This window comes from Anguilla anguilla, chromosome 6 (assembly GCF_013347855.1).
Source record: "Anguilla anguilla isolate fAngAng1 chromosome 6, fAngAng1.pri, whole genome shotgun sequence".
Taxonomy (NCBI): Eukaryota; Metazoa; Chordata; class Actinopteri; order Anguilliformes; family Anguillidae; genus Anguilla; species Anguilla anguilla.
The window spans coordinates 56,778,959-56,797,230 of NC_049206.1; the positions used below are offsets into that span (position 1 = coordinate 56,778,959).

At 46.5% G+C, this 18,272-nt stretch overlaps 1 protein-coding gene across 3 annotated transcripts in view; it reads right to left on the bottom strand.

Annotated features, from left to right (window-relative positions):
* sash1a (SAM and SH3 domain containing 1a) overlaps positions 1-17,267 on the bottom strand; it is a 291,932-nt gene extending 274,665 nt beyond the window's left edge. The window contains exon 1 of one of the 3 annotated variants that reach the window (XM_035421918.1): positions 15,262-17,267. In XM_035421918.1, coding sequence (XP_035277809.1) covers positions 15,262-15,765 — 504 coding nt within the window. In that variant the 5' untranslated portion in view covers positions 15,766-17,267. The remainder of the gene's footprint in view (positions 1-15,261) is intronic. The other 2 variants (XM_035421914.1, XM_035421913.1) reach the window with 2 other exon arrangements.
* Positions 17,268-18,272: the final 1,005 nt, after the last annotated feature.

Genomic DNA, 18,272 nt, shown 5'->3' on the forward strand with positions numbered 1-18,272 from the left:
CTCAGTCGCAAAAGGGACATCTCTACGCGTAAAACCAATGGTAAGATTCTATATATATTCAATGTTTAGTCCCAGATATTGACTGTAGAATGACGTGGTATTTTTTTTTAAAACTTTGTCTCGTTTATTTCGTTATTCAGTGAGCAGCGTTTTACTGCTGTATTGGCATATTTTAGGGCTAATGTCGGGTTTATCTTGTTGCTACGGAATATTGCATTACATGACATTACCATTACAGGCATTTGGCAGACGCTCTTATCCAGAGCGACGTACAACAAAATGTATAACCATAACCAGGAATAAGTGTGCCGAAAACCCTAGAGAGAAATAGCGTTCCAAGTGCAGGAAACAACCGCATAGTTCAACTTGGACCCAGTAGGTTAAACTGATTAACGCTAACACAAACAAGAACAGCAACAACGCAGTCTATGAGAACATTCAAGCAATAGTTAAGACGAGTTAAGACTAAGTCACCTACGGAACAACTACCTAGTTACAACCCTAAGCTTACAGTCAATTTAGAGATTAAATTGAGAATACGATTTCTCAGCACAATGACGGATTTAAAGACTAAACGAACTCACCCGATGTTGTCTTCAAATGGACCGTATTATTTATTTAGACATTGGCAGGCTACAGCGTAAAATGCGTCTTTTGTTTATATTCAATATTAGTAATTGCAGCGAGAAACTGCAGCTGTAGGTCGTTATGTTATGGTAGCAACGGAACGAAGCGGACTATATATGTATTAGGCTACCGTCATTGTTTCATAATACCAGCGTGTTTTCGCGCGTTTGCACAGAAACTCAGAACCTATCAATAAAATGGTTTAGCTGTTTCTCAGCATAATGACAGATTCAAAGACTAAACGAACTCACCCGGTACTGTCTTCCAATGCTTCCCGACGGTCAGACCGTCCCCTCACTGATAAAAACTAGACCCTATGGCAATAGTTAAGACGAGTTAAATCACCTACGAAACAACTACCTAGTTACAACCCTAAATTTACAGTCGATTTAGAGATTAAATTGAGGATACGATTTACAGCATAAATTGCGTCTTTTGTTTATATTCAATATTAGTAAATGCAGCGAGAAACTGCAGCTGTAGGTCATTATGTTATGATAGCAACGGAACGAAGCGGACAATATATGTATTAGGCTACCGTCATTGTTTCATAATACCAGCGTGTTTTCGCGCGTTTTCACAGAAACTCACAACCAATAAATAAAATGGTTTAGCTGTTTCTCAGCATAATGACAGATTCAAAGACTAAACGAACTCACCCGATACTGTCTTCAAATGGATCCATGCCAAATAAAAGTAATTATTCATCCTCTCAGAAAGCTTTTACTAAGAAACTTTGGGTAGCCGATCTTAGCATGCACGCTAGGTGGCAGTGTCAGACCGTGCTTTCACTGATAAAAACTAGCGTCGCCATGGTTGTCGCTTGCCGTAAAGAAGTTTACTCGATGTCGTAGTCGTTTGGATTTGGAGCTCCAGCTTTTCCGCACCCCACCTAATGAAAAAGTCCAAATGGTGTGCAAACCATATGGCGGACATAGGTGCTCCCAATAGGAAAGTTGTAGAGCACATTCAGATGCATCAGTCGATTAAGTTTTGTGTTGATCTGACTTACGGTGTGGGAGTTATGACCTTTTAAACTATGATCCTTTGTTATAGCGCCACCATCTGGCCGACATAGGTGATTTTTAGTGCCTGGGTAGTGGGGTGCCATAGGAACCCACCTACCAAATTTGGTTGGTCTACAGCTTATGGTTGCTGAGCCTCAGACATTTTTGAGGAGAAAACTGCCACGCCCCAACTAAAAAGTCTAAATGGCGGGCAAACAATATGGCGGACATAGGTGGGGCCAATGGCAAAGTTGTAGAGCACGTTCAGATGCATCAGTCGATTAAGTTTTGTGTTGATCTGACTTACGGTGTGGGAGTTATGACCTTTTAAACTATGATCCTTTGTCATAGCGCCACCATCTGGCCGACATAGGTGATTTTTAGTGCCTGAGTAGTGGGGGGGCCATAGGAACCCACCTACCAAAGTTGGTTGGTCTACAACTTATGGCTGCTGAGCCTCAGACATTTTAGCTGAGAAAACTGCCACGCCCCAACTAAAAAGTCTAAATGGCGGGCAAACAATATGGCGGACATAGGTGGGGCCAATGGCAAAGTTGTAGAGCACGTTCAGATGCATAGGTCGATGAAGTTTTGTGTTGATCTGACTTATGGTGTGGGAGTTATGGCCTTTTACGCAAAACCCTTTGTTATAGCGCCACCATCTGGCCGACGTACGTGGTTTTTAGTGCCTGAGTAGTGGGGGGCCATAGGAACCCACCTGCCAAATTTGGTTGCTCCAGGACTTATGGTTGCTGAGCCTCAGACACTTTTAGCGGAGAAAAATAAGAATAATAATCCTAACAGATACAATAGGGTTCCACCAGCTTCGCTGCTTGGACCCCTAATAATCCTAACAGATACAATAGGGTTCCACCAGCTTCGCTGCTTGGACCCCTAATTATGGAGCGGATTTGGATAATGCACGGGTGCAATGTTAAAAAGCGCCTGGGATGGGTTTCAGATAAAGAAGTCCTCTGAAAGTTTTGGGCTGGCGAAGTACTTTCTCCCAAATCACCCATGAAGTATCACCAGCTAAGCTGCGCACTTTCAAATGCTAACCGACTTTTCCCAGGAAACCACATTTGTGTTGCACTTAGAAATGGGGCTCCTCGTTAAACGACTACTGTACAGTGAAGCACTGCTGGCTCTCCGCTTCCCAGAGAGCGTACCTGACTGCTTTTTTTTTTTTTACTGATGTCCTCGCGAGCCACCAACTGGCAGCAAAGCGGGTGAGGTGCCCGCAAAACCATCTCCTCAACAAGACGACAGACAGCCTGAGGCCAAGACGCCAGCTCCTCTGACAAACTGCAGACGAGGATTTCCACCGGAGGCACGCAGCGACGTCACACTGGAAGCGTGCAAAATCCGCCCCCGCCGACTGTATTTGCTTTTAATTAATTTCCGCAGCCCAGGCACTGTCAACTAGAAATACACAACAATCAGGATCTTAATGCTCCGAAGGACCCCGGGATTCTTTCCTGAGCCTCTTCCTTACGGTTGGACCGAAAATGAAAACAATTTTCCGGAAAGCAATCACTGATTACCGGCAACAATGGCTTGTTAGGGAGCATTAGGTTTGGCTATTAGTACGACGCAATGAGGTGAAAACAAATTTTATGCAAATCCATGCAGATTTCCACCCAGCGCCGCTGTGACACAGCAGCAGGGCCAGAAGTCAAGAATATCTAGTGCATGGACGGCCTCTATGGTCTGGTATCTGCTAAAAACCGTTCTAGTGCATGGACGGCCTCTATGGTCTGGTATCTGCTAAAAACCGTTCTAGTGCATGGACGGCCTCTATGGTCTGGTATCTGCTAATTCTCCATTCTAGTGCATGGATGGGCTCTATGGTCTGGTATCCGCTAAGGCATCGTTCTAGTGCATGGATGGGCTCTATGGTCTGGTATCAGTTAAGGGACCGTTCTAGTGGATGGATGGGCTCTATGGTCTGGTATCAGTTAAGGGACCGTTCTAGTGCATGGCTGGGCTCTATGGTCTGGTATCAGTTAAGGGACCGTTCTAGTGGATGGATGGGCTCTATGGTCTGGTATCGGTTAAGGCACTGTTCTGCTGCATGGGTGGGCCCCATGGTCTGGTATCAGTTAAGACACTGTTCTAGCACATGGATGGGCCCCATAAGCCTGGTATCGGAGCCAACTCTGGTTGGCAGCCACACAGGGCGAAGCACAGTTGGCGCTAGCGTCGCACACAGATGAGAGGCTTTCAATTGGCCGGAACGGTCGATGCTGTCATCCGATGATGTCATCATCTCACTGCACACCAGTTCACAAGCACAAGCCCCTCCCTATCTGCAGCCAGTCAGCAGGCCCTAGTACACAACCAAAAAAATAAAATAAATAAATAAATAAATAAATAAATAAATAAATAAATAAAAAACTGTGCCCGCGGCAACCTCTGCTGGTCTTACATTTCCTCCCCACCAAGAAAAGCACTCTTCTACACATCTAACAAGTAACAATGTATTTCTGTTCACATTACTTCACCTTTGGGGGGGGCGGGGAGAGGGGGGGGGGCGAGCAGTTGACCCCTGCCCAATTAGTTTCAAAACACCATTGTTATGAGACATATCCGGACTCCAGGAATTAGGGTGTCGTCCATGCCGTCTCCAGCACACACGCACACAAGGCCATCGCTGTTCTGAGCCCTAATGTGGTGCTTCTAATGCGCAGTAAAAAAATAACACGCTCATAGTTAACCTACTTAATATTCCGCTCCCGTTCCCTTTACGACTGCAGGACCTGTGACCACCAGTGCATTACGCATCGTGTTATGCTGGCCGCGAAAAAAAAGGGTATCTGCTAAATGAAGAGCCCAAATTAAAAAAAGCCGAGGCTTAATGTAAAAGCAAATCAAATCAAAAACCACTAAGCAGCCGCAGTCATAGAACAGTTTATCGTTATGGGAGCTAGACTAAATTTAGCGCTTAAAAAAAAAAAAAAAAAGGGATGAACTTTCAACCCTGGGCATTACATCGCAATCAAACTACCCACAATGCATTGCCGCTGCTACAGTGTGATTAAGGCATTTTGTCTTCGGCAGGCTCTTTCTGTGCTCAGATCAGGCTTCTGGCATCCAAACATGAGGGAGGATGACACCATCAACAATCAGTTATTCATATACTTCATAATTATTTCAAATTATGTTTTCGAGGGGAAAAAAAAAAAACTGTCTTCAATTAAACTGTATTGATTTAAGTAGTGAAGGCGATGCATTATTTATGGGTGTAATCTCTTCTATGGGACGCGAAACACGCAGGGACGCACAGCGGTGTATCTGCTAACGTGTGGAGAAGTCTTTCATCTCCATCTCATAACCCGTAGGAGGCTAAAGCGGGTTTAAAATGACTGAACTCCGCCCCTTCCCAGTCCCACCAATCAGAAGAGGCCCAGGCACTGCTTAAAAGCCTGTGCTAAAAGTCTGAAGTAGCACTGGCAGCATATTTTTCCTTTACAAGAAAGAAAAAAAAAAGGCAAAAAAAGAAAAAATATACTCGTGCCTTTATGTACATCCCCTACTGTAGTCTAGGGCACATAATAAAACAACCTCTTTTAAAGCAAGCAAATGATTCCTTTTAAAAAATGCAAAACTTTGAGAATAAACATCTATGAGGATTCTGGGAATACAGATTTATGAGCGGTTTGAAATATGCCCACAGGTTTCATCACAAATATGCAATTTTTTTTTTTTTTTTAAATGAATGTAATTTATTTTTTGAGTGTTTGTAAACTGCTACCCTGTGGACTTGCCAAAGAGTTTTCTTGTGGTCAGCAGCAAACCTCTCCATTTCCTTTCGTTGAGAGACAAAGTCCTGATATGGCCAACTGCTAACATTATTTACTAGTGTTAATGCTTTGAAGAAAGCAGCAAATTATAAATACAGATACGCATAGACAGGCACCAACTAAAATGGAGGTGCTTTTCATGTCTCATTACATGTCCCACTTTGTGATGCCGCAGAATGAACACCTTCTGGACACCTCAAGCAAACCTGCAGAAACCCAAATCGAAACCCTTCCACTCCCTCGGTTTGCTTCATTAGCAGGTGCTACTTCAGGTGGGATTAAGGATAAATTGAAATCCAGGGCGAGGGGGTGGGGGGGGGAGGGTTGACTTCCCCCCCGCCCGGTCTCCCACTTAAATGGAATGAACACAAACATCGGCTTTACGGGCCAATCAGACGGAAGCAAGCGGCTCCCTGTCACTGGCTCTTCTCCCCTTGACTTGACGCGCTTCTGAGGATGAAAAAAAAACCAGCCAGGCTGGAGTGACCACAAAAACCTACTGAAAGGTTGTGCTGTTGCACGAACACAAAAACACACACACACACACACACACACATGCTAAAACACATACAAACACACGTACACTCACACCCACACACATACATGCTTGCACATATCCAAATACACATATACAAACACACACACACACACGTGCAAATAGACACATGCGCACACGCGAAAACACACAAACACACACATGGACACATATGCAAATGCACATACACACGTACACGCGTACACGTATCCAAATACACATATACAAACACACACATACACACACACACACACACACACACAGGGCAGGCCTTGAGCTGCCCCCGCAGCCCAATGCAGAGGCTTTGGCTGTAAACAGAGTGCATTCTGGGCCGGGGATCGGTTAGCCTCAGCCGTCTCGGGGCCGCTAATCCGCTAAAAATCCCCGCGCCTCCGCGGGTTTCCCACAAAACGGATCGGGGGGGGGGGGGGGGGCAGGCAGCCTATAGAAACTAGGATCAGGGGGTGGGGGGGGGGGGGGGGATAAACCCGATGACACACAGGGCATCAGAGCGCTTGGTCCCGCGCTGAATATTCACTCACGCGTCCGGGATGATCCCGCCCGGCTCCCCTTCCCCCCCCCGCCCCCCCCGATGAAAAGGGGGGTGCGCCGATAACAACCCCCACCGCCGAAAAAAAATAAAAAAGTCAGCCTCGTCAGCGGAACGGGCTCCCGGCTAACGAGCGCGCAGCCGGAGATAGATCCCAAAAACTCTGTAAGGCCCAGTCCCGCCCGAGCGGCAGTTAAAAAGGTTTGAGGCGCACGAAATTTGGCGGGAGAGCGCCGCCGGGCCGTCGCTGGCGTTTTTAGGGCTTCCGGCCCGGACGTCGGCGGGAGCCTCAGAAACCAGAAGACGCCATCTTTTTCTTACGTCCTCGTTATACGCAAACCGAGTCTCATCGAGCCGACCGCTTACGGTATTTTTTTTTCCGAATCTCAGCTTAATTTCTGCCGGTCGCAGAAGGGGGGGGGGGGGGGCGCCGCCTTCCCTCGGGACGTTTTTTTTGGAGCTGGTCGGGGAACAGGACGGGGGACAACGAGCGCGTGTATATTCTCCTTCCAAAAACCCACCGCCACCGCCGCCGCCATCAAAAAAAAAAAAAAAAAAAACGAGAAAAAAAAAATAAAAACTGGAAACGGGGATAATGGCGGGAAAAAAATGATGAGGGGAGCAGACTTGGACGCTACGTCTTGTCTGTGCCTAATGCCTCCCTGGGCAGGATCCAGCGGTAAGGAGGAAATAAAGCCGTGCCGGGCCCATCTGTTGTCACATGCGCTCACCAGAAGCGCTTTGATGAATGTGCTGATAACGGTGCGGGAAAAAAAAAACCCAGGCCGGGAAAAAAGAAGAAGAAGAAGATGGGGAACGAGGGATGTGGGGCTCTTCCCAGAGTCATTTTCCCAAAAGAAATAAATAAGAATCACACGACACACGACGCCAATGGGAGGAATCGTTTTTTTTTTTTTTTTTCCAATCTTCCAATCTCAGGCAGCGGCGGCGGCGGCGGCAGCGACTTTCCCGCTTTTATGAAGCCTGTCGCCGTGCCCTCACGACGCGCATCAAAACCCATCCGGGGAGAGGGGGGACAATATGGCGCGCGGCAGCACAATCAGGTTTATTGTGCGCGCGCGACGTGTTGCCGGGGAACGAGCCCTTTGGCTGGGGTAACTGACATGTTTTGGGCCAGAGAGTTAATTACGCGCACAAGACACCGCCTTTTTTTTATTTATTTATTTTTTTAAACCCAACCGCGCCTCAGACGGTAATTGCGGCTCCGTGACCTAATTAGAATAATTCTGACCTTGTTAAATTTGCTGGAAACACAGAAGTACAACAGCAAGACAAAATTAAAAAAAAAAAAAAAAGCAAGCGGGGACATTCATTTTAAACGAAATACACGGGATTGGATGTGGAGATCTATGGTTAACAGGCAGAGAGAGACGATGAGCTATAGGCTCATATATAGCTACAGACTAAATACAATGTGAAATGCTTGAGGAAGATGCACTGAAAAACCGATTTGGACCATTAACCCTTTGGAGAGTAGGTTTTCTGGAATGTTTGTTTGTTTTTTTTTCTTAAAAATTCTAAGTCAGTGTTCTAGAACTCCACTGCTTTCAAATTACCGGTAGTGATTGTTCCATCAGCGTTAGAATAGAATGTTCTTAACTGAACAATCACATATTTGTGATTGTTTATGCCTAAAGAAAGGGTTAAAAATCAAGACTGCATTTTCACTCTGTCGCTTTTAAATGGTACAATGTGCTTATTTATTGATCTATCAGTCATGCTGTAAGCACCGTTCTGAATTTGTGCAAACGTCATACATTCAAAGGGTGTTCAGGGCCCATACTCAAAGTGTATCATAGCAGGAGTGACGATCTTGGACAAGGGTTTGGTAATGATTAATGCCTACATTAACTCATTCATCATAAAGCATTCATTATGCATTCATGAACATTACATGACAATTACATAGAGCGTTACGAATAATGATATGTTTTGCGTACCATCTCATGAAGCTGTTATTTTGTGGATTACAGTGCCTAGTCGTGAGCTGTAAACTGTATGTATGAAAATACATTCATACAAACAACCATGCAAAATCGCATCCTTACCCAAGGATTTCCCTCCAGCCATATCCTAACCTTTCCATTATGAGCTAAAAAGGAAATATTGATCCCACATCAGCACTGTGGAGCATGACGTCCCAGAGGTTGTAATCATGCAGAAGACACGATAATTTTAGGGTCTGTGCGGGCAGCACAGATATGCATATTAACTGGATAGGCGGCTCACAGTCGCAGCCAATCCAAGCACTGTAATCCAGGAAGTTAAACCAAGGGAGTCAGCATTGTCCATGTCACTGTGTGGTACAGGCCCTCTCAGCATTTGGAACGGATGCAAAAAATCCTGCCGGTTTTTACAGGAGATATCTCCTCCCCGATGGCATTTTAATCCTAAATCCTAAATGTTTGTTAGTGAGATTAGAATTTGAAAAGCGCTTTTGTGTAGCTTTTGGCCATTTGTCAATTTCCAGGAATTAAAGTTGTTTTTCAGGCTTTTTCAATATTGAAACTGGGCCCGCTTTTGAGCACGAAAGAGCACAAACAGATTCGACAGGCGCTGTTGACGAAACAAAGACTCAGCTGGCTAAAACCAAACGAGCTAAGTGAGTTCGAACAACAATACAAGCTCCCCAAAAATGCTAATTCATTTGAATCTTGTTTTGAGGAGTTAGAAAGCCCCGTTCTGGCAACCCAGGTAGCCAGGTAGTCCCAGGTAGAGGGTGCAAGACTCAATACATTTGTCGCCGGATTTCCCATCGCTGAATCTGTAGCAGGACAACATTCTAGTCTCGTGAATCGAAACCATTCAGGTTCGTGACTTATAAACAAGGCCTGCGACGTGCATACTCTAAGCATGCTGGCGATGCCAGCGAAACCAATGCATAACGAAATAATTAAGACAAAAATAAAACTGAAACCATGCCACCATGCAAATAATTTCACAGCACAAAAGCAGCTACAATCACACAACCACAGCAGCACGAGGAGATTAATGTTAATTTGAGCACAGCACACAACAATTATGTGGTTGTAGAAGAAGGGGGAAAAAAAAACATGAGCTTGAACGAGCGCCATGTTCTGGGAAAGCGTTTTCCGAAAAAAAAAAAAGGAAACTTCACGTCAACTCATAGCCCAGAAGGTTTAAACGTGCTTGTTTGTGTGTTTGTGTGCGTGTGTGTTGGGGGGGGGGGGGGGGGGGGGGCTCTATGTGAACATTTTTCCAAGGACCACATGTGCTCCTAAGTTGAAAAATTTAGGAACACACTACTGCATCCCAATTAGTAGCTGTCCTCTTGAATAATTTTTCCCACACATTAATATTAGCAAATTCTCCTACAATGACAGAATTGTAGAGCTGCATGGGTGGGAATTTTCCGCAGATCTTTAAGCTAACATGCTATTTTTCCAGAGAGCCATTTCCCACTAAGCTAATCGTGTCCTCTGTTTAAATATTGCCAGTGTGAGTCAGAGATTGCAGATTTGCATGCAAATCTGGGCAGAATTAAATCGGCCTTAAAGAGGGCCTTTTGGTTTGTCAAAACTGCACACAGGGGGGACTGGTGTACCTTTCGGTTTGTGTCGAGAATTAGCCACGCTGACCAGGAGACATGACGTGAGAAGCATGGCAGAGTGGCCCCAGACAGTGGGGGGGGATTTGGGATGTGAATTCCTGTAAGGTTGTCACTGATCCCTTGTTTCCATATGTGAAGGGCCGACATGAATGAGTCCTTTCAGGAGAGTCAGGAGCACAGTTGACCTTTGACCTCCCGTGGGAGAAGTTTGGATGCTTTCGGTTCGTCATCCGAACCGCCTGTCGAAACCGGGCCCCCACCTACCACTCACTGACAATAGTCTTTTGCGATTCACCTTCAACAGTCAGCAGTTTAATAGAAAGGTAATAACACAGACTACTTTATTCATCATTTATTCACTTTGAAACTTACATGGATATCCCTTCCTTGTTCAAGAGATCAAAAAAAGAGTGACAAAAATGTTCAGTTGCTGTGAAACTGAAACATAATGTTCTGGAGATATCCGTTTAAGCTATGCAGGCTAAGAGCCTTGCTCAATGGCACTGCTTTGTGTGTAAAAAGAAAGAAAACCCCTCACGCTACCCTTCACCATTCCCATTCATTGAACATTGAACTATCTTACAACTTTTCAACCACCCAGATCTTCACCAGGTCAGGTACACGCGTGCTCACCCGACCCGAAGATCGGAAGGTCGAAACGCAGTCACACACTTCAACAAATCTGAGCGCTGAAGAGTAGCGAGCAAGGTTTTCCTTCTTTCGACATTTCAAGTCCTCCGTAACTCCAGCACCTACGCAAAGACTGGGGCGTGTGCACGTTTTTTTTTGTTTTTTTTTCCTACCTTGGTACAACCGCACTGCTTCTCGGCCTGCCTTTTTGAACCGACACCCGTTCGGTAACAAATCCAACCACCGCGCCACACATCTTTAGCGCCATGACCGGCCACCGTCCATCCATTCAGACTCAGAAGGCAGGCAGAGAGAAAGAAGGAAAGGTTGATAGGGAAAGGGGAAGACAAGGGAGAGAGAGCAAGAGCAGGAAACACAGGAAGTAAGGAAGAGGCAGGAGAAGTGTAAAAGACAGAACGAGAGAGAAGGAGAGAGATATCCATGCGATCTGGAGAGATCAGCTCATGGTACAACGGCGCTGCTTCTCGGCCTGCCTTTTTGAACCGACACCCAGTTCCGGTTACAAATCCAGCCACCGCGCCGCACATCTTCAGCGCCACGACCATTAAACACCGTCCGTCCATTCAGACTCAGAAGGCCGGCTGACGCTAAGAGCAGGGCCTCGATCGCTCGCCGAGAACCCAGGCTTAGCCGAAAGCGGTTTGCACAGGGCGGAACGCCGCCAGTTTCGGATACCAGACTTTTTTTTGTCTTCAATTAAAACGTGGTAAGAAAAAAAAAAAAATAGCACTTTGGAATGTAATGAGAAGCAAACGCTGCACCCAAACAACATCTGAGGGGATTTCGCTAACTGTCACACGCTTGATAATTAAAGGGTTTGTGAAACAAAATGCAAACAAGTTTCAATGTGGGAAGAACAAGAAGTGCTGGAATGGGATGCCGTTACAGTGCAGCCCATTTTACACACACACACACACACACACAAATGCAAACGCATGTAGCATGTATTCACAAACACACACACACACAGATAAGCATGTATGCACAAACACACACACACACACACACACACGCCTATATTCAGCACCAGCTTCAGCCCATGCATGTGATAGTCACTTCTACAACACCACACTTTTCCTTCTAAAACCAATTCTTTTCCTCAGTCTAGTTATCACGACACACTAACACGAGGATCTTGGAGGAAATGACAGCAAAAAAAATCTATCCAATCCAAATGCTGTTTCCCCTCCCCCACCCCAAATCTTAGATAGTTCTGGGTCTTACCAGAGAGTTATATCATCACTCTCATCACACTGGCAGTTTTTTTTTCCCCCTGTCCTTCCTAAAATTTTCTATTCGGCATCTCCATCAGATAGTTCACTAAAGGAATTTTACTATCTCTTCATATGACCTTGCTGTACAGCGGCCTTTCTAACTGGATGAAAACGGTTCTAATTTCAGAAAGATTTTTTTTTAATTAAAAGTCATGCCAGACATCCAAAAGCCCGCCCCCCGCCCCCCCCCCCCCTCCTTTTTAAACAACCTTCTCAAACGGAAACAAAAATGTAAAAAAAAAAAGAAAACGAAACGCGGACCGCGGAGATCAAGCTGCTAGCCGCGTAGCCGCGTAGCCACCGCCGCCGCGACAGCCTGACAGCAGATCGTTGGAGCCGCCTTTTAAAGGCCAGGCCTCAAGCGGGAGATCGTATGCAAATGGCGTCGGGATCGAGACTGAATTAATCGCGACGCCGTAAGTCATTTCCCCTCGCCGGACGGCGGTAAGCGATTGAAGCCGCTACGCTACGCTCGCGCGTTGTCGATCGGGAGCCGCCAGCGGAGTGCAGACGGAGCCCCCCCCCCCCCCCACCCCCCCCGCGGGGAGTCTCCCGCCATCCTCGTCTTCCTCAGAGCGCGCCGTCCTCCTCTTCCTTGGGATGATGAGGCCAGACATTAAATCTCTGGCTCCGGCTTGGAGCGTGGAAGAGAGGGAGGGAGAGATTGTGGGAGAGAGAGAGAGAGAGAGAGAGAGAGAGAGGAAGACAGGGAGAGAGGGAGGGAAGAGAAGACAGAGACAGAACAAAACGGAGAAGGAGGAGGGAGAGAAAGTGAGAAGAGAGAGAGGGAAAGGGAAAGAAAGAGACAGATGGAGAGACAGAAAGAGAGAGAGGAAGAGTTGAAAGGGAGAGGTGAAGACTGGGAGAACGCAAGAGCAAGAAAGACAGGAAGTAAGGAAGAGGGAGGAAAAGTGTAAAAGACGGAACGAGAGAGAAGGAGAGAGATATCCACGCGATCTGGTTGAGATCAGCTCATGGTACTAATATGGCAGTTGAGCCCCTTCACAGCCACAGGGACAGCACACACTCTGCATTCCTCGCCTCCCATTGGCTGGCAGCAACAAGACAGGACGCCGTGGAACAGAGCCGGTTCCAGAACTGTATTCCAAAACGCAACTCGTTACTTCAACTGACGAAACTGCGCTTCAGGATGCGATTTCCACATCATCGCATTAAAAAGTCAAAGAATGTTTGAATGTCCCAGGCTGATGGATTAAGCTGTATTGCGATACCTCCTTTTAAAAAAAAGTTGTTTTGTACTTGCGACATATCCTTATAGGAAAAGTCAGTTACTGGCCTGTTTTGTCTTGTTTTCCATTCACATTTTAAAATAGGTTGGCCTTTACCTGCGAAAAAGGTGTGCGCAACCCGCTGGACCATGGCTGGATTACCCAACCACTGGGCCTCCGGGCAAGTACGGTCCCATGCCCCCCCCTCCACCGCCCCGATACACAACCACCTTAATTTGACCCCATCCGCAGTATCATCCACCCCCATCAAATGCCGACTGCTCACCCTGTGAAATGTACACCTGTTCAGCTGTGCAAACACAAAACATTGCTCAGTTTACGAAATACTAGTCCACATTCATACAAGGGAAATGCACTGGGGTCAATCCAGGGGAAAATGGCCGCTTTTCGAATCTTGCCCTCTCTGATCTTTCTGATATCTGACACCCATAACGTAAACCTTGGAGTAATGACCTGAGTCAGTCCGTTGACAACATCGCTTAGAAAATGGCCGACATGTAAAGCCACCGACCGGAGGTTTCCGCAAAACGCTCGATGGGCTGACTTACATTTAGCCATCTGAGAACCGATTGGTTTCCTTACAAGTCAATCAAGCAATAGGACAAATTAGACAGGACTCTCTAAGCTTTCAAGCAAGCCTTCATTGGTGTTCATATATTCAGGGAATGTCCTCTGTGATAGGCTAACTGTTCTACCAGGGAGAATGTGCCCCGCCTCCTAACACCATTAGCTATGTCAGTTTGTTCATTTGAAAGACTGGCGAACTGTCCCTCACTATTTCGTCATTAATTCCCCCCCCCCCCCCCCCCCCCTCACATGCAGGGATCCTGCAGCATGCAGGGCCCCAGGGGACCACACCCAAGTGACCCTGACGGTAGATCCGGGCCAGCACAGTACACAGGAACTGCTGGACTTCCCTGTGTATTCTTCGAGATTAGCCCAAGCCAGTGATCTGACATCAGAATGCAGATAAGCAACTGTAAGTCCTGCCAAGAGCAAGTGCTGTGTACTAATCCTAACACCTAAGGTTTCAACAACAAAAAAAAGGAATGCATGCCTGGAATTTTATTGTTTTAATGCCAGAGTATCTGACAGGCCAGTGGCATTTCAAAACAAGTACAGGCAATATCTGTACTTAAAACAACTTACCAACCTGAAACTAGATATAGGCTATATACTGTAGCAGGTGGAGGTAGACTGGGTGTGACTCACTGCTATTACAATACATTGATGCGTCACAATATGGTATCAAGGGGATACAGATTTGGACGTGAGCGCATTCCTGTTTATTGCTCTATCTGGTTTAAAAACATATCGTATAGAAGAACGGAAACTCAAGCCTTAATGGTCTGCTGCATATTTAGGATACATTTTTGGGACGTCACGTGTTTGTCATTGTGCTGACTCTGCATACGGACCACTGCGGTCACAGATTCCTATCGTCTGGACCAGAGTTCATGAGCGAGCCAGGTTTTTAAAGGGGCTTTTAGACTGATCCCCTTCCAAAAAAACCGGACACTGCCTAACCCACTCACGCGGCTTTGCTCGCGGACAGATTAGCACAGCACGATCAAAGTGTTGCAACAACAAAAAAAAGAGACAAATCTGTTTTTCATTTTAACAAAAGGTCTGAAACCACAAAATAAGAGATCGACGCAATGTCTGCGGCCTTCAGGGGACCACGTGACAGGCGCAGACGACAGTATTGGTACCTTCAAAAATAGTGTTTACCTTCGCAACTCACAGTACATAATCCAGTCCGCGTTCAGCGCTCGTGGAGTAAGAACACATTATCGTTTTTGCAAGCCACTGCATAGAGGCAGTTGGGCAACAGGCCTCTTTCCAAACGAGCCTGATTATATATATTGACAAATACAAATCCCAGGCTTCGGCAAATCTGACCTGTCAAACTTACAGGAAAACGTAGTGGATGGCGGCGCATCACCAGGCATAGCACAACCGCGGGACTCACCTTGTTTGAATACGGCGGCTTGCTGAGGTTAATCCCGTCTCGGATGAGTTTATCCCTGATCATGATCTTCAGCTTGAGTTTGGGATAGATGACCAGTTCTCTACAATTGCCCAGCGTCAGGTTCCTGTTCGCACCCAGATAGCCCGGTTTCATTCCGACCCGGTCGCTGTTCTGCTCGGTCCATGACTTGGACCCTCGGAGTTTGGTCTCGTACTGCTCCACCATGTGGCTGGTGTAGATCTGGGAGGACGGGGACATAGGCTCCAGGGTGAAGTAGAGCCCCGTGGCCGTCTCTTTGTCCTCTTCCTTCAGCCGCCGCACCGCGTCGTGTATCCGTTGCCGGTGGTGAGGGATGTAGACCCCGATGGCGTCCAGGTCGGGGTCTCCAATTTGCTTACACACTTCTAAATCGTCATAGCCGTTGTCAACAAACGCTTCCACGTACTGACAAAGCTGTAGAGTCTTCAGCCACTCGTACACAATGCTGGGACCACTGCTCAACATTTTGGGTGCGCGTGATTAGTAGGCTTTAACGCCAAATGATTCACACTGGTATCAATCCCCCTCTCGAAAAAGAGCCCCGGTTATTTAACCAAAGCGAACGACGCGATGGAAATCCAAACTGCGGTTATTTCCAAGTTGTGCGGTGCACCTTGAAGGGAAACCCCGAGAAATGCGTTTCTGTCATCTTTTCGTCTCCCACTCCGCAGACGGCATGTGCATTCAGAAGGTATTCGATTACGCCCACAGCTTATAAATTCCCGAGCAAAACAACAAGCGTGTGTTTATAAACTGTTCGAAGGGGCATCCGAAATTAAGCAAAAAATCCCACGTCCGACGTTTACACAGCTCCCGTTCCTCGGAATAAAACACGCCACTCCAAGTTCGAATTGTTCAGGGTGGTCCGAGTTTGACACCTTAGCGTTGCACACATTTCAGTCACAGTTCACAAAACTGCAATCAGTTAAACGGTTAAATTAAGCGCAACCGATGCCTCTCACCAGTTGCCCGCATGTCAGTTACATGCGATATATCGTATGACGTTCTCAAGTTTACGCAGGCTGATATGTAGATTCTATCACGCCAAACACCTGGTCAATCACTTCTTATGCGAGAGACAAGGAATGCAACAAGAACAAGTTCTCGAATTTCCAGCAGGCTACATAGCAGAATATGTCTAAATCAGGCGATAATGTAGCCTACTTTTTACTCTTCACTAAAGATACAGCGAATTTACTGTAAGGCAGTTGCGCGATGCTCGTTGTTCTGCCGACTGGACATTATTTTCTCACCTTTTTTTGTCCCTTTTGCTTAACGTTCAGAAAACCAGCTTTGTCCGCGCTTCCCACATGAAATGTGCTCACAGCATGTCAGTTTTTTCAGTGAATTGTTACTCGCTCGCGCACCTCGCAGCGCACTGTATTGTGGCGTATCTAAACGTTATGATAGATCCAGGAATGCAAACACTCCCCTCCCGAGTAAGCTATTCACGCATTCGGCGTGGCACAATTCAACCACATTCCTAGTGCCCTTGTTCAAATGAGAAAAAAATTATTCCACAGTGGCCAGTCTCTCCGTGCTCGCTGTCATGTCCAGGTCCAAACTTCACATCAGCGCCTGATATCGAAAGGCTTGTTCGTTTGTAATCGTCTTTCAAAGCTGTCATGCAATCCCGAAGCGCCAGGTCAGCCAGTTTCGTCTCGTGCAAAGTTTAGCCTACTTCTTCGGTGGCTACGCAGAACGGAACCAAGTCGAAATAAATGCAATTTGCTTGACAACCAATTAGAATCGTTTACTTGTTGTTTGCTCCACAAGGCACCTATCCTCTCCCCTCAGTCTGAAGTTGCTCTCCGTTTCCCCGTCTGTTCTGGCTTTTTTTAAATGCACGCCAATACGGTATCTTGCATAGCAGGCGCAGTGACGCGCTAGCGCCCCCTGCTGCATACAAGTGTCTCGTCAATTCAGAGGGTACGTACGGAACGGAGTTTGTCAACACCAGAAACTTCAAACGATTGAGTCAGATTTTCCTTTTTTTTTAAATCCACACTAATGTGCCTGCGAGAGATTTATTTTATAAACGGATCAGTCACTCCCATGGAATCAAGTTAATTGCTGCACCGCTGTCACGATTTGCGCTAACAAGCACAGTATCTCGCTTCTGACAAAGAACCTCTCCTCTCCTTGGAGAAACTGAAGACAGCGGGAATATGGTCTGCATTCTGATACACTGCGATACCCGAGGGAGGCTTAAAAAAAACGTTTGCCTTTGACTTCAAGTTTGTTTTCTGCGGTGCTGAACACAGCACCACATCACAAACAAAAATGTCTGCTTCTACAGATCAAGCGATGCGTGATATTTTAACATAACAGGAAAAGACACACTTCTCAGCCGTATTTATAAACTCATCATAACCTTCAGCTGATAAAAATGACGGAGGGGGTGTTAGGGGAGGAGTGGTTTGATGAAAAAAAAAAGCAAAAGAAAAGGCAGCAGCAGGTATTCATTAAACAAGGAACGGAATGGTTGAGGTGTAAGATTGTTGGCATGGCAACCCGTGCCCCGGTTACAGGCCTGTGTTGGACAAAGTGATTCTTAAAAATGCGCATTGGGTGACAGGGAGGAGGGTAAGATAAGATGTTTGGCAAGAGGGAAAGCATGCCAGGCCTTTCAGAGAGATGGGTAGAGAAAGAGAGATAAGTGAAGTGGATGAGGTGCTAGTTTGTGGGGGCTGAGTTTGGGGAGGCGGGCCAGGGCTCAGAGGTGCGAGGCAGGCTGGGGGTGGGGTGGGGGGGGGGTGTGTACATGCAGGCAGAGACGTTTTTTGGATGAGCTCATGAGTCTTGTCAGGAGGTGGTAGGCTGGTGTGGGTGGGGGCCAGGGAGCAGAGAGCTAGCAGCTGACTGGATTCCACTGCGATTGGTCAGGATGAATCAGCAGGAGAGAGAGAGAGAAAGAGAGACACATTCACAGGCAGAGACAGAGAGAGAAAGAGAGAGAGAGAATAGGTCAT